At 43.6% G+C, this 17,891-nt stretch overlaps 1 protein-coding gene across 2 annotated transcripts; it reads left to right on the top strand.

The window, feature by feature from the left end:
- Positions 1-439: 439 nt before the first annotated feature.
- On the top strand, positions 440-17,239 carry MKRN2 (makorin ring finger protein 2). Of its 2 annotated transcripts, none has more exons than XM_044451368.1 (8): positions 440-602; positions 1,829-1,957; positions 3,365-3,552; positions 5,380-5,690; positions 8,439-8,653; positions 10,338-10,448; positions 13,162-13,306; positions 15,575-17,239. In XM_044451368.1, the coding sequence occupies exons 1-8, from the start codon at positions 574-576 to the stop codon at positions 15,716-15,718; spliced, it is 1,272 nt and encodes a 423-aa protein (XP_044307303.1). In that variant the 5' UTR covers positions 440-573; the 3' UTR covers positions 15,719-17,239. The 2 variants fall into 2 exon arrangements, with proteins under 2 accessions (XP_044307303.1, XP_044307304.1); XM_044451369.1 differs by lacking the exon at positions 440-602 and adding an exon at positions 1,265-1,326.
- The last annotated feature ends 652 nt before the right edge of the window (positions 17,240-17,891 follow it).

The raw sequence follows: 17,891 nt of genomic DNA on the forward strand, positions 1-17,891 counted from the left end.
ACACCGCTTGCAAACAGCTACTTTTACAATGGATATTTGACTTGCTTTTGTTGAAGTCTGTGCTGCACTTGCTAGAAATCCTTGTACTTGTAATTTAAAAACAGAAGAAAAAATAAAATCGGGTGTCCGCAGGCCTCACACTGGAGACACCGACTTTAGGATGCGATTCTATCCATATTTAGCCAGAAACCCTCTAATCTTCCAAGATGGCCCTTTCTCAGCGATCGGGACCCAAAGAGCCAGCGCCTTTTCCAGGTGCCGCTAGGCGGCGCTCCAGCCCGCTCGTGTTTGCATTCTGTACGCGCCGTCATTCTAGCCCTCTTTCTCCATGTCCTGCCCTTAGACAGACAAGCTTTCCCGGCTCCCAGCACCACCATAGAAAATAAGGTGTAAAACGTCCGCTTCCATGATCGGGTACTTCGCTAAAAACGTCCGACCGGAAACCAGTTCCTTTAGGAACGGGGCCTGCAGTTTTTCCAGGGCGCCTAAACAGCTCCTCCCTCCTCAGCGGAACCAAAATGCGAGGAGTCGCACGGGGAGGTACGCCGAAGCGGGAGTGGAGCCGGAGGAGACATGAGCAGCACTAAGGACATAACCTGCAGGTCAGAGTCCGTAGCTTGGGATGACCGCTGTCCGCACCCAGCCCCCCTTGCTTCACACTACGGATGGCGCTCCGGACCTCCGTCCCGAGGCGGGAGTGGTCTAAATGCGCCGTGCTCCCTGCCTCCTGGCCTGGTAGCTGCGGACCTCTCCTCTTCCCCCACAACTGATAAGTCCATGCAATGGGGGGATGGAAGAGGTAGCGGCCCCAGGGCTGCCGCCGCCTTTCCGCCCCCATTTGGCTGGTAACAGCCCCCACCCCCTTCCACAACCAGCCCATTGCATTCTCTCTTCTTCCTTGCCTTGTGTGGGCTTCTCCCAAAAGAGGGTTGGGAAAGCCATGGGAATCTGGCCTCCCAGAGTATTGGGCAGCCGTACCCAACCGGGTCCCTTCCAGATGTTTCGGACTTCCGTGTTCATCCGCCCCAGCCAGCCTGGCCAATGGTCAGGAATGCTGAGATGGCCTCTACATGTTTTGGACTGCATCAGTTTGGGGAAGGGTGGCAAAGGATAATCCAGCCCAGATTCTCCAAGAGAGAATTCCTCCCAGAATGATTCCTGAAATGGGCAGTGTTTCTCAGATGTGACTAGCGATGTGACTGTGTGCAACTCACCTGATGCTTAATGAAAAGAAGAAGTGAAACAGAAAGCTGGAGAGCCATCCAGGGTTATTTCCTGTCATGCTACTAGCCCTTGCCGGTTCCAAAAACCCTTATGATTTTTACAGTAATTTTACAGTTTTTAAAAAGAAAATGGGTAGTGTACTTTCAGGTGCACGTAATGTAAAATCTCTTAAATCTAACAGAAAATAGCACACCTAAAAGATTATGCTTGATCTGAGGTACAATTTACTAATGATAAACTGTTTTCAGTTACTTAATTTAGATTTCATTTTAGAATTCAGATTCTGATTTCTGTCATTCGGTGATAGTTTCCTGCTCATGAGTTTTCCTGAATGTAGCTACATTAGTTTATTGCAACAAAAACACCATGGAGTCCTGTGGCACCTTAAAGAAATGGGCTGTAGGCCATGAAAACCTTTGCCAGAATAAATTTTAAGGGTCCACAAAACACTTTGTTGGTTTTATTTTGATATGAATAAACTGATGAGGAAAAAACCTTGTTCCAGATTTTTTTTTAATTATCTGCCAAAACTGAACTAGATTGAGAGACACATCACCATCTGATATCTCTTGCTTTTTGTGACTTTAAAACAATGTCACTGCAGGTATTTTATGCAAGGAGTATGCCGTGAAGGAAGTAGATGCCTATTTTCCCATGATTTGTCTACAAGTAAACCATCTACCATCTGCAAGTACTACCAGAAAGGACAGTGTGCTTATGGAACTTGCTGCAGGTACGAACTGATAGTTTTCCGAATGATATCTTTAGATTTGTTGTTGTTGTTGCAATTCCAGTGATAGTTAAGAAGCTGTTTGTCCTCTACAGAATGAAGTAGATCTACAGATATTTTGGACTTCAGCTCAGCATTCCTGACTGTTTGCAGGGTCTTCTGAGAGGTGAAGCCCAAAACAGAGTAGTCTACCTTCTGCCAGCTCCTGCTCTAGAGGAACAGCTTGCTTCCTAGCAAAGTTTAAAATAGCTAGTTTTTTTTAACCTCAGGAAGAGCTTAAAGGGTTGTAGCTAATGCTGACCATATCCCAGCAGATGGAAACTGGTGGCAGATTGGATGTTCTTCCCCTCTTCAAGCCCCATGTGCATCCCCTCATCCCCTCATTAAGATTTGAGGAGCGTGTGGAAACTGCATTGGGAAGGAAAACAAAGGGAAATCCCGCTGCAAAGTGATAATCAGCTTGTGTGGTGTCAGTTTTGAACTATTGTTCCAGTTTCTTGATTCTAGTTGGACAGATATAGTCTACAGATAGCTTTTCTGCACTTGTTTTATGGAAATTTAGAAAATTAATAGTGTAGTCCTATTAGCCTTCTTCAATCTGGTGCCCTCCAGATATTTTGAACAGTAAGTCCTACATACCTACTGCTGTATAGTGGGTATTTACGTTGAAAGCAGCAGGAGGGCACCAGGCTTGCTGTGCTTGTTGATTCAGAAGATCCATTGAGTTCAGTAGATACAGAGCGTATAAGATTTGCAGTCTCATAGTACTTTAATATTATGCATTGGGCATACCCCATTTGTTCATCTGAAGCTACATTCCTATGCATGCAATGTAATATAATTGCATGCAGCAGGAGGTACTCGAAATATACATGCATATTGTTTAAAATCCTGTATCTCCTTACCTGAGATTAAGCCCTATTGAATCCAGAGAAGCTTGCTTAAAAATAGACATGTATAGAATTGCACTAGTAAGTATTCTCACACAGCAGTAAGTTGCTTTTGAAACTAGGAAGAGTTCTAAATATCCATCTGTATAGATAGATAATTAGAATTTGGGTCTTTATAATTAAAGGAAATGTTGAGATCCACATAACATGGGTTTTGGTTATGCTATAGAGATAGTCGAAAAGACCAGCATGGTGAAAGAAAGCCTTGTACTTCTAATCCTCAGTATCACCCTTGTAGCATTAGAATAATTCATACATGTGTTGGCTGACACTTACTGTCAAGAACCCAGCTAGGCTTAAAAGCCTGTCCTGTGAAACAAGTATTAGTGTTGCTTTCTATGAAAATATGAGCAAGTGCATAATAGCTATGTGAAGCTTTTCTTTATGTATGAGTGTGCAACCACAGTAAAATACATGTCTCTGCCTGTTATGTACAATTTTTTTCCTATTTGATCTTAAGGTATGATCACGTTAGGCTTCCTGTACCTGCTGCATCCAGCGGCATCATGGGCACTAGGACACCTTATGCCTCTGCACCACTATACCACAGCCCTAACTCTCGGCTGGAGCAAAATACACCTGTGATCAAAAGTAAAGTATATGAGCCTGGAAAACGTGAAAAGAAAACATTAGTGCTCAGGGACAGAGGTGAGGAAAATGGCTAGTTCTCCATTTTTCTACTTTTGGGAGCTTTTGGTTCTTCTGGTTCTTTATTCCTTTTCTGCTTCTTCACTCATTTACTGCTTCCTACCATGTTCTTGTACCAAGAAAGTACATGCCCATATGCAAGTAGACTCAACTCATTCCTTGTTCTGCTGACATGAATATGGAGAGCTAAAGCTAAGGACTAATGCAGACTATGTTCTCTTGTGCATCAGTAGCATCACTTGCTTCGTATTTCAATCACCTCTGGTAGTAAAGATGTGATCTGTAAGAATGAAAGGTTTCAAGCCAGGGATAGCCAAGGCCCAGATACCTGCCTCCCAGAAGCCTAAAACTAGGAAGCAGACTTAACACTTTATTATTTTTCCCCTTTTCTGAAGAATTGCTTCTTTGGAAATTTGCCTTAATGGCAATTGCTGGCATTCCCTCCTGTTCATTCAGTGATGTCATTAGAGAAACTGATTGCTTCAGTGACTTGGAGTGTTGTTTAGCAGCTTTGGCTGATTGATCAGCTGCAGCCTTCTCTAGACAGAGCGAGTTTAACAAGAGTTAAACATACATACTTTGAAAAGTTATACATTTCAAAGCCCCGGACACCTTGGAGCCAGGTTATCTGAAATGCTGTTTTCTTCCATTTATACCTACCCAGACCATGAGACCCTTAACAGAGGCCTTTCTTAGTATAGTAGCTGATAAGGAAGAGACTTTCAGTGGTAGACCTAGCTGTCGAATGCCCTCCTAGAAAGGCTTGTCTGGCACCTACTCTGTTTTCCTTTTGGTGCCAAGCAAAGACTTAAACATTTGTTTTCCCAGGCTTTTAGTGGCTTGCTGGGGCCTTTGTGAACACTGTGGTTTTTGGCTTGTTGATTTTACTGTTTTATTTCTGCTGTGTGGTTTATATTATAAATCTGTTATTTATTGTTCGTAATGACTTTTTTTTTTGAAAAATGACACCTAGAAAATGTTCATTATGGGGATGGCATAGAAATATCATTAGGGGTAAGGCTGTCAGTAGATATTAGTTATGATGGCTGTGTATGACCTCCAGTATTGGAAGCAGAATGCCCCTGTACACTGCTTGCCAGGGAGCATGAGCAGAAGAGTGTGGTTGGATGCCTGTCCTACAGGGAGCTGGTTAGCCACTGTGTGAACAGAATGCTGAACTACGCGGACCTTCATCTGATCCAGCAGTGCTCTCCTTACGTTCTTAAATACAACGCGGGAACAGGCGTCAGCACTGAGTTATGCGGTCAGAAGCTGGCTTGCATCTGAATAGGTGGAGTCTGAAAGCCATTAGCCCCGCCCCTTTGCATTCTCCATGTAAGCGGCTGCTGCTCACTCCTGCGAAGGTAGATAAAGCCCAGCCCCCAGGGAGGCTGTTGTGGTAAAGGCAGATTCTGTGCTGTCTTTGCCTCCAGACCTCTGGAAGTGTGCAAGCTCTCCTTTCATGTCTGCTGTACCTATCATCATGACTGGTATTTCGTCAGTATGCCGTAATCTCTCTCGCACAGTTTTAAATTGAGATGCATGTTTTGTTGGTGCATTAGTTTTGTACAACGCCTGCCCCGTTCTTTCTAATATAATGTGTGACCGGGGAAGATAAAATTCTCCGTCTTTGATGAGAAATGTAGATTTCCTATGTCAGATAGAAGCTAGTCAGCTTTTATTATAGTTCAGCTTCAGAAATACTAGCTAGAGTTTTGGTACATTCTTAATGGGCAAGACCACAGGTGGCTAACAGAACCTCTTCCATGGTTTTAATGGTCTCCTGCTTTTGAATGTGATCAAGCATTTCCTTTCTCCTCTCCCAAGATTTATGTGGATCAAATGAGGATAGGACAAGATCTAGCACTGTGAGTGACCCTCCACGCTGTGGCATTCAGAATGATACTCCAGAAACAAAGCCTCACTCGTACCTGGATGCCATCCGCAGTGGGCTTGAAGAAGATGTTACTGAACCAGGAAGCTCATATTCCGATGGTGAACAGCTGTGTCCTTATGCTGCTGCTGGCATATGCCAGTTTGGTGACCAGTGTCTTTACCTCCACGGGCAAGTGTGTGAAATCTGTGGGTTGCAAGTACTTCATCCCTTTGACCCAGAACAGAGAAAAATGCATGAGAAGGTAAACATGAGCTAAGATAAAATCAATTTCATTGAGGGTCTGTATGGCTTTTTATTGCCTTAGCGATCTTGGTCTTCAGGGTGCCTCTTTGAGTCCTACCAGGAATCTATTATGGATTCCTGGTACGAAAATGGACTATAGGGGGTTTCAGGATTGTGCTGCCACTCCTCCTTCGTGTCTTGTTAAACAGTTTTGGAAGCTGTAATGATGAAAGAGACCATTCACCATGATGTTGAACTAGATCTCCATTAGCATTACCAGAATGTGAACCAAAGGAAAGCTGGCAATACTTCAGTCTCATGAGGCTAGCCTTGCAACTCTGTCGAGCTGAGGCTAAATTAGCACACACAACCAATTAGGACAAACAGGCAAACATCTGTGTGCAAGTCTCAGACATGGAGCCTGAGAAGATTGCAAAATAAAAGCAACATCAAAGACTCAAATCCCTCCTATGTCTTCATATGCAGTTTATTTCTTTAGGTAGTTTTGAAGATTTAGAAGTCCAGGCTAATCGGAATACAAATCATTGGGGTACGTGTATTCTGCATGCAGCTGGATGCCTGTTTGGCTTGCTGTAGATTGTACTTACAGTTTTAAAATGAATTATCATGCAGTTTATATGAACAGTATAACCAGTTTGAGAATCCATAATATTTAATATGTAGTGGGCTTGGGTCCAGGTCCTGCCTTTTGCAAGTGGGAGGACCCTTCTGTGAGAGGAAGGACTCTGCTCATGGAAGGTCTCCCCACACCACAGTTCATTCCATTTACATGACTCCCTGCTTCTCTGAAGCATGAGGAGGGAAGGAGCTGCTGTGGGAAGGAGGGGGCGGAGTAGCAGCTGAAGTAACTTGGACTAGGATCCAACTTAACTGTGTGTTTATATACATATAATATATGATGCATAATACCTGCACATTCCTGTGCTGCTCTATTTTTTCCATTTTTGTAAATGGGTACAAGTCTCCATCCTTCGTGTATCCATTCCATACTGTTTGTCCTGACCTTTCCTGTATGGTGGTTCTCCAAGAAAAGCCTTCTACAACCTGTTGATGTGTAGAAGCTCAGGGCTTCAGCTCCCATCAGCCAGTATGGCCAGTGGTCAGGAATGCTGGGACAGCACCCACTCAAAAAAGACTGACCTGAATCAGGTTATGTCTAAGGGCAGGCTTTGTATTAACCCAGGGCTCAAGGTTGGTGAGGGGGGTATTACCCCATTTCTTTTCAGATGTATATAATTGAGACTGGTCAAAACATTCCACTTCCTCCCCCCCCCCCCCCCCCGCTTTGTAATCAGCCTGATTCTTTTTCCCTTGCACTTTGGCTCCTGTATAAACTAATATCAAATCAAATGCTCAATTTGTGCTTAGGTAGCTATATGTATGTCAGACCTATTTAACTTTTGAGCATGTGTGCCAAGTTTAGCCACTGGTTGCCTGCTCTGATCACCAGGTACTTGACAGTGCGCATGTGCACACATACCCACACACCCTTCATTTTTGCAGCCCTGGACAAGCAGCCTGACCAGGGCATTTACAGAGTTGCAGTGGAGATTCAGTTTGGAAGTTAACAAATCATGTAGGCCTGAGTTGTTGTCTCCTCATGCTATTCACTTTCAAGTTTAACAGTCCAGATCTACATAGGTACATACAGCTGGAAATAATTGCAGCATTGTCAAGCATATGAGTACCTTGGATATCTAAGGTATTTGTGGTAATGAGTTTAATTTAGTATTTATATTCCACATTTTTGTAAAAGCAATCAAAGTGGCTACTCTTTTTTTTTTTTTGGTCAAGTTGTCTTCCATATTGTGAAGAGTCTTTTGATGTTCTTAGTAAAAAGGTTTTGCTGTGATCAATATAATCTTTTTTATATAAAATTGTAGTACTGGATCTAAATGTCAATTTAATCTAGTATTCAAGGTCACACCTACTTCTCACCTATGGCTTCTGTATTTTTGTCATTTAGGTAGCAATTCTGCATGGATTTACCTGGAAGCCCTGAACTTAATAGGAGTAAGCATGTTTAGGCTTCCACTTATAGGGGAACCATGACATATTTTTACAGCAGGGGAGGAGGCTCAGAGGCCAAATTTAGCCTTCTTCCCAAGGCCTTAGGTCCTTTCCTCCAGCTACAAAGCATTTAGAGCATGGGTCCACAAACTATGGCCCAGGGGCCAGATCCGGCCCACCATGCCCATTTATCTAGCCTGCCATAGAGGTTTTGGACTCGCCGCCTGCGCGCAGCAAGACAGACTTGCTCGCAAGCAGATCATTTTAGACTTGCCTGGAGAATACGATCTCCTTGCGAGCAAGCCGGTGCCTTGCCGCACGCACGCGCCCCCCCACACCCCAACCCGCGCCCCCCACTTGCACTGCCTTGGCGGCCTGCGCCCATCGCTGGCACCTTTCAACTGCTCCCCTGTTAAAAAAGTTTGTTGAGGACCCCTGATTTAGAGGTTCCTTGGCATTTGCAGGTTTTTTTCATTTCCAAAGACTGAAATAGCTCTCTTGTGTTACTGACAGTCCAATACTGCCAGGAAGAACTTTATGCTAAAATATTACAGGCATTTTAGGCCCTACCACTTTTGATTTTAGTGTCAACTATCCCTGGAAAGAGGCACCGAGCGCTTCTCTGAAATGGGGCTTGGCCTGCAGACTGCAAGAGACTCTCTCTCCCAGCCCTGCTACAACAGGCCCTTTCACCAGGGCAATCTAAGATAAAACGTTGGCTTTTCTTTGTTTCTAGATGTGCATGGCAACATTTGAACAGGAGATGGAGAAGGCTTTTGCCTTTCAGGCAAGTCAAGACAAGGTGTGCAGTATCTGCATGGAAGTAGTGTATGACAAACCGTCAGCATCTGAAAGAAGATTTGGCATTCTTTCTAACTGCAATCACACATACTGCTTGTCCTGTATCCGGCAGTGGAGGGGCGTCAAGCAATTTGAGAATCCCATCATAAAGTACGTTGCGACGGCATGCACTTTTATAACGTAGTTGGTTATACTTCTCTGCTCTGCTCTTTAGAGCAGAGTGTAATGTATTTGATGAGGGAAATCTTTTTGTTTATGGCTTTGTGTGCGCCATTTTATTGGAAGGTGTTTTAGAAACATTTATAAACAAACAGAGAAAGCTTCTAACATATACAACCTTATAGAATAAAAGCTGCTCATTTTTAAACATCTTTTAGTTACTTTTAAGAGCAAGGCCCTTACAAAGAAGCACGCAAACCAGAGCAAAGCAAGAAACACATGATTAGCCTGCAGGATACATAGGCTGCTGTAAATGGTTAATCATGACCTCAGTGAAAGGCAGCATTGGCAAAAAAGGACTTGAATGGGCACTTAAGAGCTGTATGGAAGAGTCAAGGTGCAAATCAATAGGAAAGGTGTTGCATAGTTTGGGGGCCACATCCAAGCAGGTTCTACGTTTTATATGTGCCAGGCCGGGCAGTTTTAATAGAGGATATGTGAGAAGAACCCTTATGTCTGGTTTGTGTTTTTGTCAATGTGAGGCTGAGCATATGAAGTCTTTTAAATTAACAGTAATTATTCAGGAGTTAAGCTTCCTTGGATAAGACTGAATCTCCTAGCTAACATTTATGATGTCTTGATAATATTCCCAACTGCATTTTCTTGCAAAGCTTAATCAGATTTTACTTCCTTTATGAGCCTTGTCCAACTTGGGACCCTCCAGATATATTGGATTGCAATTCCCATGATTCCTAGACATCTCACTAAGCAATTTTGGGCAATAAATGTAAAAAGTCCAGGACCTGATTAAACCCCCATCATGTGCTGCCAAAAACTTGAGAGAACAGGAAGGTCTTAACCTGGTGCCCCATAGATAACCTTGTAAGCAGCACCAAGCCAGCCTCACTGGGAAGATTGTTCTATAATAGGAAGGCCACCTCCAAGAAGCCCCTCTTCCTTGTTGCCACTTTCTGAGCCTCTCTGGACTTTGGTATCCTTAACACAAGCGGCCGCAAGTGCACAAGCAACCAATGGGGGTGGGGGAATGAAATGATCAAAAAGAGGCTTTCCTGAATACGCACCCCTGCTCTGGAGGTTGGTCTGGGGATGTGGAGGAGAGACAAGAGGAGGAGGAACATGAAGCTACCATCTGTCCTTTCTAGACACAAGCATTGGGCATTGCTGTGGTGAAGTCTGATGCAAGAATAACCCTTCTGCTTTGAGCCTCAATATTTATATTACATGTATTTTGGATGTCATCTGAAGTACATTGTGGGTCTAAGAAGCTCCTCAGAACGCTAGAAATTACTTAGTTAAGGAAAAGAGCCACTTAACTATCTGTTACTTATGATTAGGAAGCGTATGTTTGGTAGCACGACATGCAGATTTCTTCCTGCTTCTGTGGTTCTAAATCTGGGCTTTTTCAGATTGGGAGGGTGCAAAATTGGTCAAGCAGTTTCAAAAAACGTTAATGCATATCAACTTTAGGGCGAAAGGGCTGAATAAAATAGTATGGTAGGAATGGTTTAGGCCATGCTGGAGCTTGACAGTCTTGAGAGCACTGCATTTGGAGTGCCTTTCTTGCTCTTCGGAATTGCTTTGACCTGCTCTTGAGTTGTGTGAACCCAGCAGCTTCTCAGCAAGTCACATTTACACTTTGCATTTTCCATTCAAGGTCTTGTCCAGAATGCCGTGTGATCTCAGAGTTTGTAATTCCCAGTGCATATTGGGTGGAAGACCAGACCAAAAAGAATGAACTGATTGAAGCGTTTAAGCAGGGCGTGGGGTAAGTATGAAGTTAATAATTTTAAACCAGAGATACTTGGTAAGGAAAGAGAGAATTCAAGGAAAGCCAAGTCTCTTCCAATGCTTTAATCTAAATTAATATGCATTGTGTTGTGTTATATTTAGTCAGTCAAAGAGGTTTTTCTGAGTAAATTTGCTCTAAGCTCATTAACATAACAGATGTAAGCATCGTTGAAACAAAATACTTCTTTCAGCTCAGCTGCAGGATGAGTTGATTAAGAGTTTGAGGGCATGCTATCTTCATGGGCTTCTAGTGGCTGAAGCACAACTAGCTGTTGTTTCCAGTATAATAGCAAACTATAGTTTGGCTGATCAAGCCTTGGGCTCATGTGCACCCTCTGCCCCCATCCCCGTCTGTACTTTGCTTTTCCTCCAGTTCCTGTTTGCAAGCAAAACTGACCTGCCATTGGATCTGCTGAGCAAATGGTTGTTTGCAGATAGCGCAAGCCCATGGGCAAATCTATCTCTCTATCTATCTATCTATCTATCTATTTATTTATTTAAAACATTTTTATGCTGCCCCCATCGCAATGAAGCCTTGGGGCGACTCGCAACAGAAACAAATTCATAAATACATAAATAATAACAATATAACAATAAAAATTATTTTAAAAACCCTGGTGCATCTCTGCTAAAAATTTAAAATGCTATAAATACAAATAATTTAACCATTAAAATAAGTTTTAAATAAAAAGGTCTTAGCCTAGCGCCGAAAAATAAATAACGACGGCGCCAGGCAGACCTTTCTGGGGAGGTCTAAATTGATCCTGTGCGTGGGATGCCATGTGCGCCGTTCTTCGTGCTTTCTCTGTTCTGATTACCAGTGGTGACCAGGTCTGTATTTCCCCACACTCCAGCTTCAGGTTTTTGTCTTATGAGCCTTCCTTTGCGGGTCGTGGACATCTCACTCTTGCTCCGTTCAGCCTCAAAACAGAAGTGAGCTGGAAGAGTCAGCTTCTGTCTATCTCTTGTTCTCTTTTTGCTCTGTTTGAGGAGGGTGGTATTCTGTGAAGCACTTTGCAAATTCATAAGGGTTAGGGTTATGGAGGCATAAGCTTTCCACTGGGCTCCCCTCACATCTCGGATAGTTTGGTGGTGTTTCTGCTACTGTGCCCTTTTGGAGAAAGCAACCTCATTACATTTTTCTTAATACATGTTTAGGTTGCTTGCAACAGTCATCCTGAGATTAACTAGGTGCAAGATCTGGAAATACTTGCTGTTCACCATTTGTGTGTTGAGGGTGCCATTTGGTTTTACAGAGTCAGGCCATGAATCATTCCAAGAATCAGTGTCCTTTACAACTGTGATCCAAACCTTCATTTTGATCCCTAACCCTTCAGTTAAAGAGGTTTATGGCCATTTGAAACAGTTTATACTTGTCAGTCCTTTGCTTGGATAACATTTGTAATGCAATGTTTAAGTTACGGTGCACTGTAGACCAGAAAGAGCAAATCTAGAATGGGAGTGTGAGGTGGTCTAGTTAGGGTTTAGTACTTTAACCAAACTGCCCCTTAGACACTTTCAAGCCTCCTTTTCTTTCTTGGGTACTGGCAGTTGTGAGTGCACAATCTTTTAATGTTTTAACAGTGTCCAAGAGTTCTTCATTTTATGCAAGCTAGTGGTGAATTGTACATGTATCATCAACTAGCATTTGATTAAATGCCTGTTGGATTTAACAAAAAGGCAGCTGTGTAATTCTGTGACCTTCATGGCTGGTCTCTCCAATGCTGAATGTCTTTCTGGGAAGGCTAAGCTTTGGTTGTTTACCTTACGTTGCTCTGTGTTTATGCTTATCAGTCATATCAGGGGCTGTTCTATTAATACAGCTAAAGTTGAAATCTGCAGCTGCTGATCAGAGCAAGCAGCTCAGTTCCTGGTGCTGTACTCTCTGTCTAAGGGCTACTGAGTTTATATTCCAGTAGAGAATCAGCGTGTGTAATACTACAAAGTAGAGAAAAGTATTGGAAAGGAACAGAAAACATTTGGCATTAATCCTTCAAATGTATAAATGTCTGTTCTGCAGATATTTTGTGGGGCAAATCTGTTGAGTTTCTGTCTGGTAAGGCAATTGCTGAAGAAAACTAATATGCATAAAGCAAAGTTTACATGCAAGTTGATTTCGTCCACTTTAGAACTTTCCCCCGCCATTCAGTCATTCAGTTTCTAATCTGACCAATAACTGATACTCTCTGGGTGGATATGGTGTAAAGTGAAATGTTTAGCATCTTTGGTTCCCACTACTGCAGTAAATGGGATTTTTTGTGTGTGAAAGACTGAATTTCTTGAAACATATGGCCTGCAAATATAAATTATATTTTTAACAACCAACGTTTTTCAGTTAGAAAGTGTAAGTTGCCAAGAGACCCTATGGCTAGTAGGGCAGCCTGTAAATTGAATAAATAAACAAACTCTGTTGGGCAGAAAAGTTAGTTTGAAATCTTATCCAAGGAGGGAGGAAAGGTAAGTCATGTGTCTGTCAGTCTTAATATCTTCCCTTGTGCTTTGTAGTAATTCTTTTTTAAATCGTCCCCAAAAGTATGTCTCTGCTACTTTTTCTTTGTGTGCTAATTGTGTTTAGTTTTTCGTTGCGTGCATATATTTAGTGATGTTCACTAGCTTGAGCTTGTGGCAATGAAGTGGAATGTAACACTCAGTATAAATGCAAATAATGTGTATTCTCTTTCATGTCCCAGGAGAAAGGCCTGCAAGTATTTCGAGCAGGGTAAGGGGACCTGTCCCTTTGGGGGGAAGTGTTTGTACCTTCATGCCTATCCAGATGGGAGACGGGCTGAACCAGAAAAACCAAGAAAACAGCTTAGCTCTGAGGGCACCGTCCGGGTAAGAAGATTTTTGGCCATGTGTTATCTTAAATAAATCACAGTGTTAGCAGTGATCTGGCACATGTTTTCCACTGAAAGGCAGGACTCTTAAGCATCCATTAAAGGCTTCCAAACATCAGCTTTAACATGACTGAATAGTCTGGGGGGACAAGGTGCTCTTTGGCTAGCTTCCCATTCCATGAAAATGTGATTGCTTTGTCTCCATAGTGAATGCTAAATGTTGTTTTGACAATCTAGTTCTTTTAATTTCACAGTCAGTTTTACTTGGCATTTAGAACACCCATGCATGAAGATACATGCACCTTTTTGCTTACAGTGTGTGGTGTTAATAGCCTTGAAAATGACATATTTATTTGCTTACATCATGGATATAGTTTTTTTTTCCGGAGAAGGCATCTACTTTTAATAGTACTTTAGCTGTCACCAGGGTGAGGAACATGCAGACTAATGAGGGCCACAATTGCCATCAGCCCTAGCCAGCACAGTCAGTAGTGAGGGATAATGGAAGCTGCAGTATCCCCATGCCTGCCTTACACCTTTGCCTATAATCTTACGACTTGCTGGATGAGTGCAGTTCTCTAGCCAGGATTGCGGCTGCTGTGCCATTTGCTAACACCACAAATATGTGGCAAGTTGTTGGATCACTTGGTATTAGATTTTTTGCAACTGCACTTTTGCTTTGTGGTTTCAGCTGCACTTGCTGAATATTGAGGGTGAGGGACTGCACTTGACATTCACTTGCGGGTGCCACCTGGAGCATCTTGTTTGTGTAGATGCACTAGCACATTGCTGGGTTCCTACATTAGCACAGTTCCATTCCTTGTGGCACTGCAGCGGTGCAGAAGCCTTTGCACTACATCCAGTCTGCTCTTTCCATGTGCACTCCTGATCAAATTTGTGTGCAAATTGGAATGCAACAGCTACCTGTCTCACAGGATTACCATGAGTAGAATTAGCACTGTGTAAATACTCTCGCTGGGGCTTGCTTCTTCACAAAGCAGAGACATTTCTGGACTTCCTGCATGTCTGACGTAGTGACTTGGGGCTGGGCTTATGATTACTACTGGGGCTTATATGAACTGAGTGGTGACACAGTTGATGTCAACATTTTTGGAAGTTCCCACATCCAGCTGATGGCTTAAAGCCAGGCTCTTGCTCTAGGGCTTTAGACGGAAGAAAAAGGGATCTGACTCGTGTGAGTCAAGACATGTGTGCTGTTGCACAAGCACCACAGCTCAGGACAGTGCAAATCTCCTGTGCAAGGCCTTGTCTCAGGGCAGCAGGGGACAGTCCTGACCAATTGATATCAGCAGGCCCTGAAAACTGGACAGGCACCTGCTCCCATATTTAGGATGTAAGTTGGTTCTCTACAAAACAGCCACATCCCATCCCACTGATCATGCTGCATTTCCAAGCCCGCATTGGTGCAATGTCCATTGGTAAGAAAAGGCCCTTAGCTCTTGGTATATACGAGGTCCCAAGTTCAGGCTCTGGCAGCTCCAGCTCCAGCTAGGATGTAATGTGCGCAATCTGTATTTGAAACCAGCTGCCAGTCAGGGTGTGGGACAGCAGGTTAGAAGAGCAGATGGTCAGAGCTGTGAGAAAGCGGCTTCCTTTGTTCTTAGCAGCACTTCACAGGCATTCATGGAATCGTGAACAAACAGGTACCCTTGTGGTCTCTGCGGAGCGGAGCTGCTAAGCAAGGGGAACAGAGCCCGGCGGTTCCAGCACAACAACAGAACCTCGCCCTGCACACCTCTCTGTCGGCACACTCTCTGTAGTGTGAGCACCTGCAGTACTTAAGACAGGGATGGGGGAACTCGAGGCCCTTTCCTTACACAATTTGAATCCCCACTGCAGTGCTCTGGAAAGACAGGATTAATGGTTCCAACCTCGTCCACCAGGGAGGATTGAAACTGGATCCGTCTTGACATCTTTGTTAACCATAGCCAATTAGATTAGGCCAGAGGGCCTCCTGTTTGGTGGGTAGGTTAAGATTCCATGCCTGGCATACCACGACAGGGATAAAAAGTAAGCCCTGCAGCCGTCAAGTGATCTGTGTTACTCTGCTGAGGGTGGGGGAGCTGAGAAAAGTCTCTGTGTGACGTACAGCTGAGCGAGAGAAGGAAATGGCCCAGTGCCCCTGCTGGCATGGAGCGTCCAGCATACTTCAAGAGTCAGGGAAGGCCCTGGGGCGAAGGAGGCTCCCCGCCCTTGAGAAGACGTAAGAGCTATTAGTAAGAGTGACTTGTGCCTTTTCTTCTAGTTCCTCAACTCTGTACGCCTCTGGGACTTCATCGAAGACCGAGAAAACAGGACATTACCAGTGGCAGACAATGATGTAACAGAGATTGGAGAGCTTTTTATGCATCTTTCTGGAGCGGATGCTGAATCTGCTGCTCCACCCTAGAGTTCCACAAGGTCTCCGCCATGTTCTCTTGTGTCAGCCCTTCTGTTTCTTAATTAACTTTATACTACTTACCACAATATTAGAATTACTGTGCCATGGAGAGTGAGGTCCTGGTGAGATTCTAGTACAAGTGTGCCACTGTGAAGCAAAACTGCTGCAGCGTAAGCAAAGGAATGCTCAGAATAAACATGGTAGTTGTCATCCCAAAGAGAGAAACCTCTTTTTCTAAAGCACGACAGCAAAAAAGCTCCCTAACTGAACTGACAGCTCGCTTCCTGGTTTTATCAAAAAGCCTGCTGCTGTGTGCAGGTAAACCAAGTAGAGACCGATTGTAGTGTTTAAGCATCATTGTAACACATTAATAAAGGCAGGGAGAACAAATACCTACTAGAGAATATTACGTGTACTGCAGTGTAGCTTTGTTATTAAAGTCATTTCTTGTTAAAATATTTTAAGCAAGAATTGCCTAGGTCTTGCTGAGTGCAATATGGATACTTACAGTGCAATCCTATGCATGTCTATTCAGAAGTAGACACTGGGTTCAAGGGGGGGGGGCTTGCTTCCAGATGTGTGTGCATAGGACTGCAGCCCTCGGGCTCAATCCAGCATGGATGCCTGTAGCCCCCCAACCTCAGAGGAGCACAACTCTCCTGTCAAGGGCAGAAGGCACACAGAGGCAAAGATTTCAGTCGTCCAAGTGTCTTGCGCCCGTTTGCAAGAACAGGCTAAGGGGCCACAAAGATACATCCCTCAGCAGCAGAATCTCTTTCCACACCCCACACCCCACCCCACCGCAGAATTGCAGCTCTGGCCTCCGAGTGCATTTTCAGGCTTGGAGCTGGAAGTCAGGCGTTCCCTGTGGCCCTCTAGACAGCATCTGCAGCCATAACTAATTGCAGCAGGAGCCATGTGCTCTAGTAGTCCTACTGATTATGCCCCCCTCTCACTTGGTTGGTATACATTTTGTCTTTTCTACAAACCTAAATGTAGTTCAGAAAATTCCAGGGATACTAGTCCAGTCAGAAGAAATAGTATTTGCATAACCTCTCCAGCCAACAACTTACATTTATTTGGTACATGGGTAGAGAATCCTTACACCATTCAGTTCTTCCTCTGCCTCCTCTGTTACTCTGTGAAGGGCATTCTGAACATGGCTTTCTGCCTTGGTTAAGGTATTGTATCAAATAGTGAAGCAGGTTATATGTTAAACCCATATATGTAAACACTGTGTTTTTCTATATTATTAGTATTATGTCTCATCCTTTAATAAAAGTGTGACTGAGCCCCATGCCATATAACTTTAAAATGTAACCACCAAGAGTTTGAAAGCTGCCCAGAAATCCAATGAAATGGGTTTTAAGACAGGGTTCCCCATGAGCCTATTTAGGAATAGGAGATTGTGGATTGCCGCCTTGCTGTCTGCCTAGCACATCTGTGGATCTTACCCCCCAAAAATTTGTTTTGTGTCTGTTGGACACTGCAACTTCTCTTTAATAAAGGTTTGTCCAGCCCCAAGTGAAATACAGCTACTGCTTTCTTTAAACATATATTTTCACCATGTCTGCTAGTTGTTTCTTTTGGGGGAATAGGTTGTTACACAAATTTTGTATGGGAACAGTCTTTACTAGTCATGGATATACATGTTCTACTTCATGGAAACGAATGCATGGTCCCCATAAATGGATTCTCTGTGTGTCTTTGCCAGCTAATACTCTGATACTATGAAAGAGGAAGGATGAACCACTCACCTACTATAATGCAATGGACTGCGGACCATACAACACTTCTGATATATGAATGGGTGGCATACAGAAACCACTTGCAGATGGATACTTGTTTGGATATTTGTTCTACTTTTCTGGAAATATTAGACAGTTGCATACATTGCATACAAATACATGTACTTACACTAAAAAGCAGCAGAAAAAAATTGTCCAGGTGCTGTTAGGGACACCTGCCAGAGTATAAATGCTAAGGACCCTCAGCAACCCACTTCCTGTCTACTAATACTTCAGTTTTACTGCCAAGTAGTTCAGTACTGCTCCCTGAAGGTAATGATCCCATGTTCCTAGAAATTGGAAGGGGCATAGGAGGTTTGGATTTCCAGCCCTGAGGCGGGAGAAGCACTCTGATCTTGTAGTTAAGAATGAAAGGTCCAGTCCTTTCCCCCCTC

This window comes from Varanus komodoensis, unplaced genomic scaffold (assembly GCF_004798865.1).
Source record: "Varanus komodoensis strain SLA01 unplaced genomic scaffold, ASM479886v1 scaffold6_2, whole genome shotgun sequence".
NCBI classification, from domain to species: Eukaryota; Metazoa; Chordata; class Lepidosauria; order Squamata; family Varanidae; genus Varanus; species Varanus komodoensis.

What these genes read in the sequence shown, in the direction of transcription:
- MKRN2 (XM_044451368.1), top strand. Translation starts at nt 574, where the DNA reads ATGAGCAGCACTAAGGACATAACCTGCAG. An exon ending in ACTAAGGACATAACCTGCAG is followed by an intron (nt 603 to 1,828) that starts GTCAGAGTCCGT and finishes ATGTCACTGCAG; the next exon opens with GTATTTTATGCAAGGAGTAT. An exon ending in AGAGAAAAATGCATGAGAAG is followed by an intron (nt 5,691 to 8,438) that starts GTAAACATGAGC and finishes CTTTGTTTCTAG; the next exon opens with ATGTGCATGGCAACATTTGA.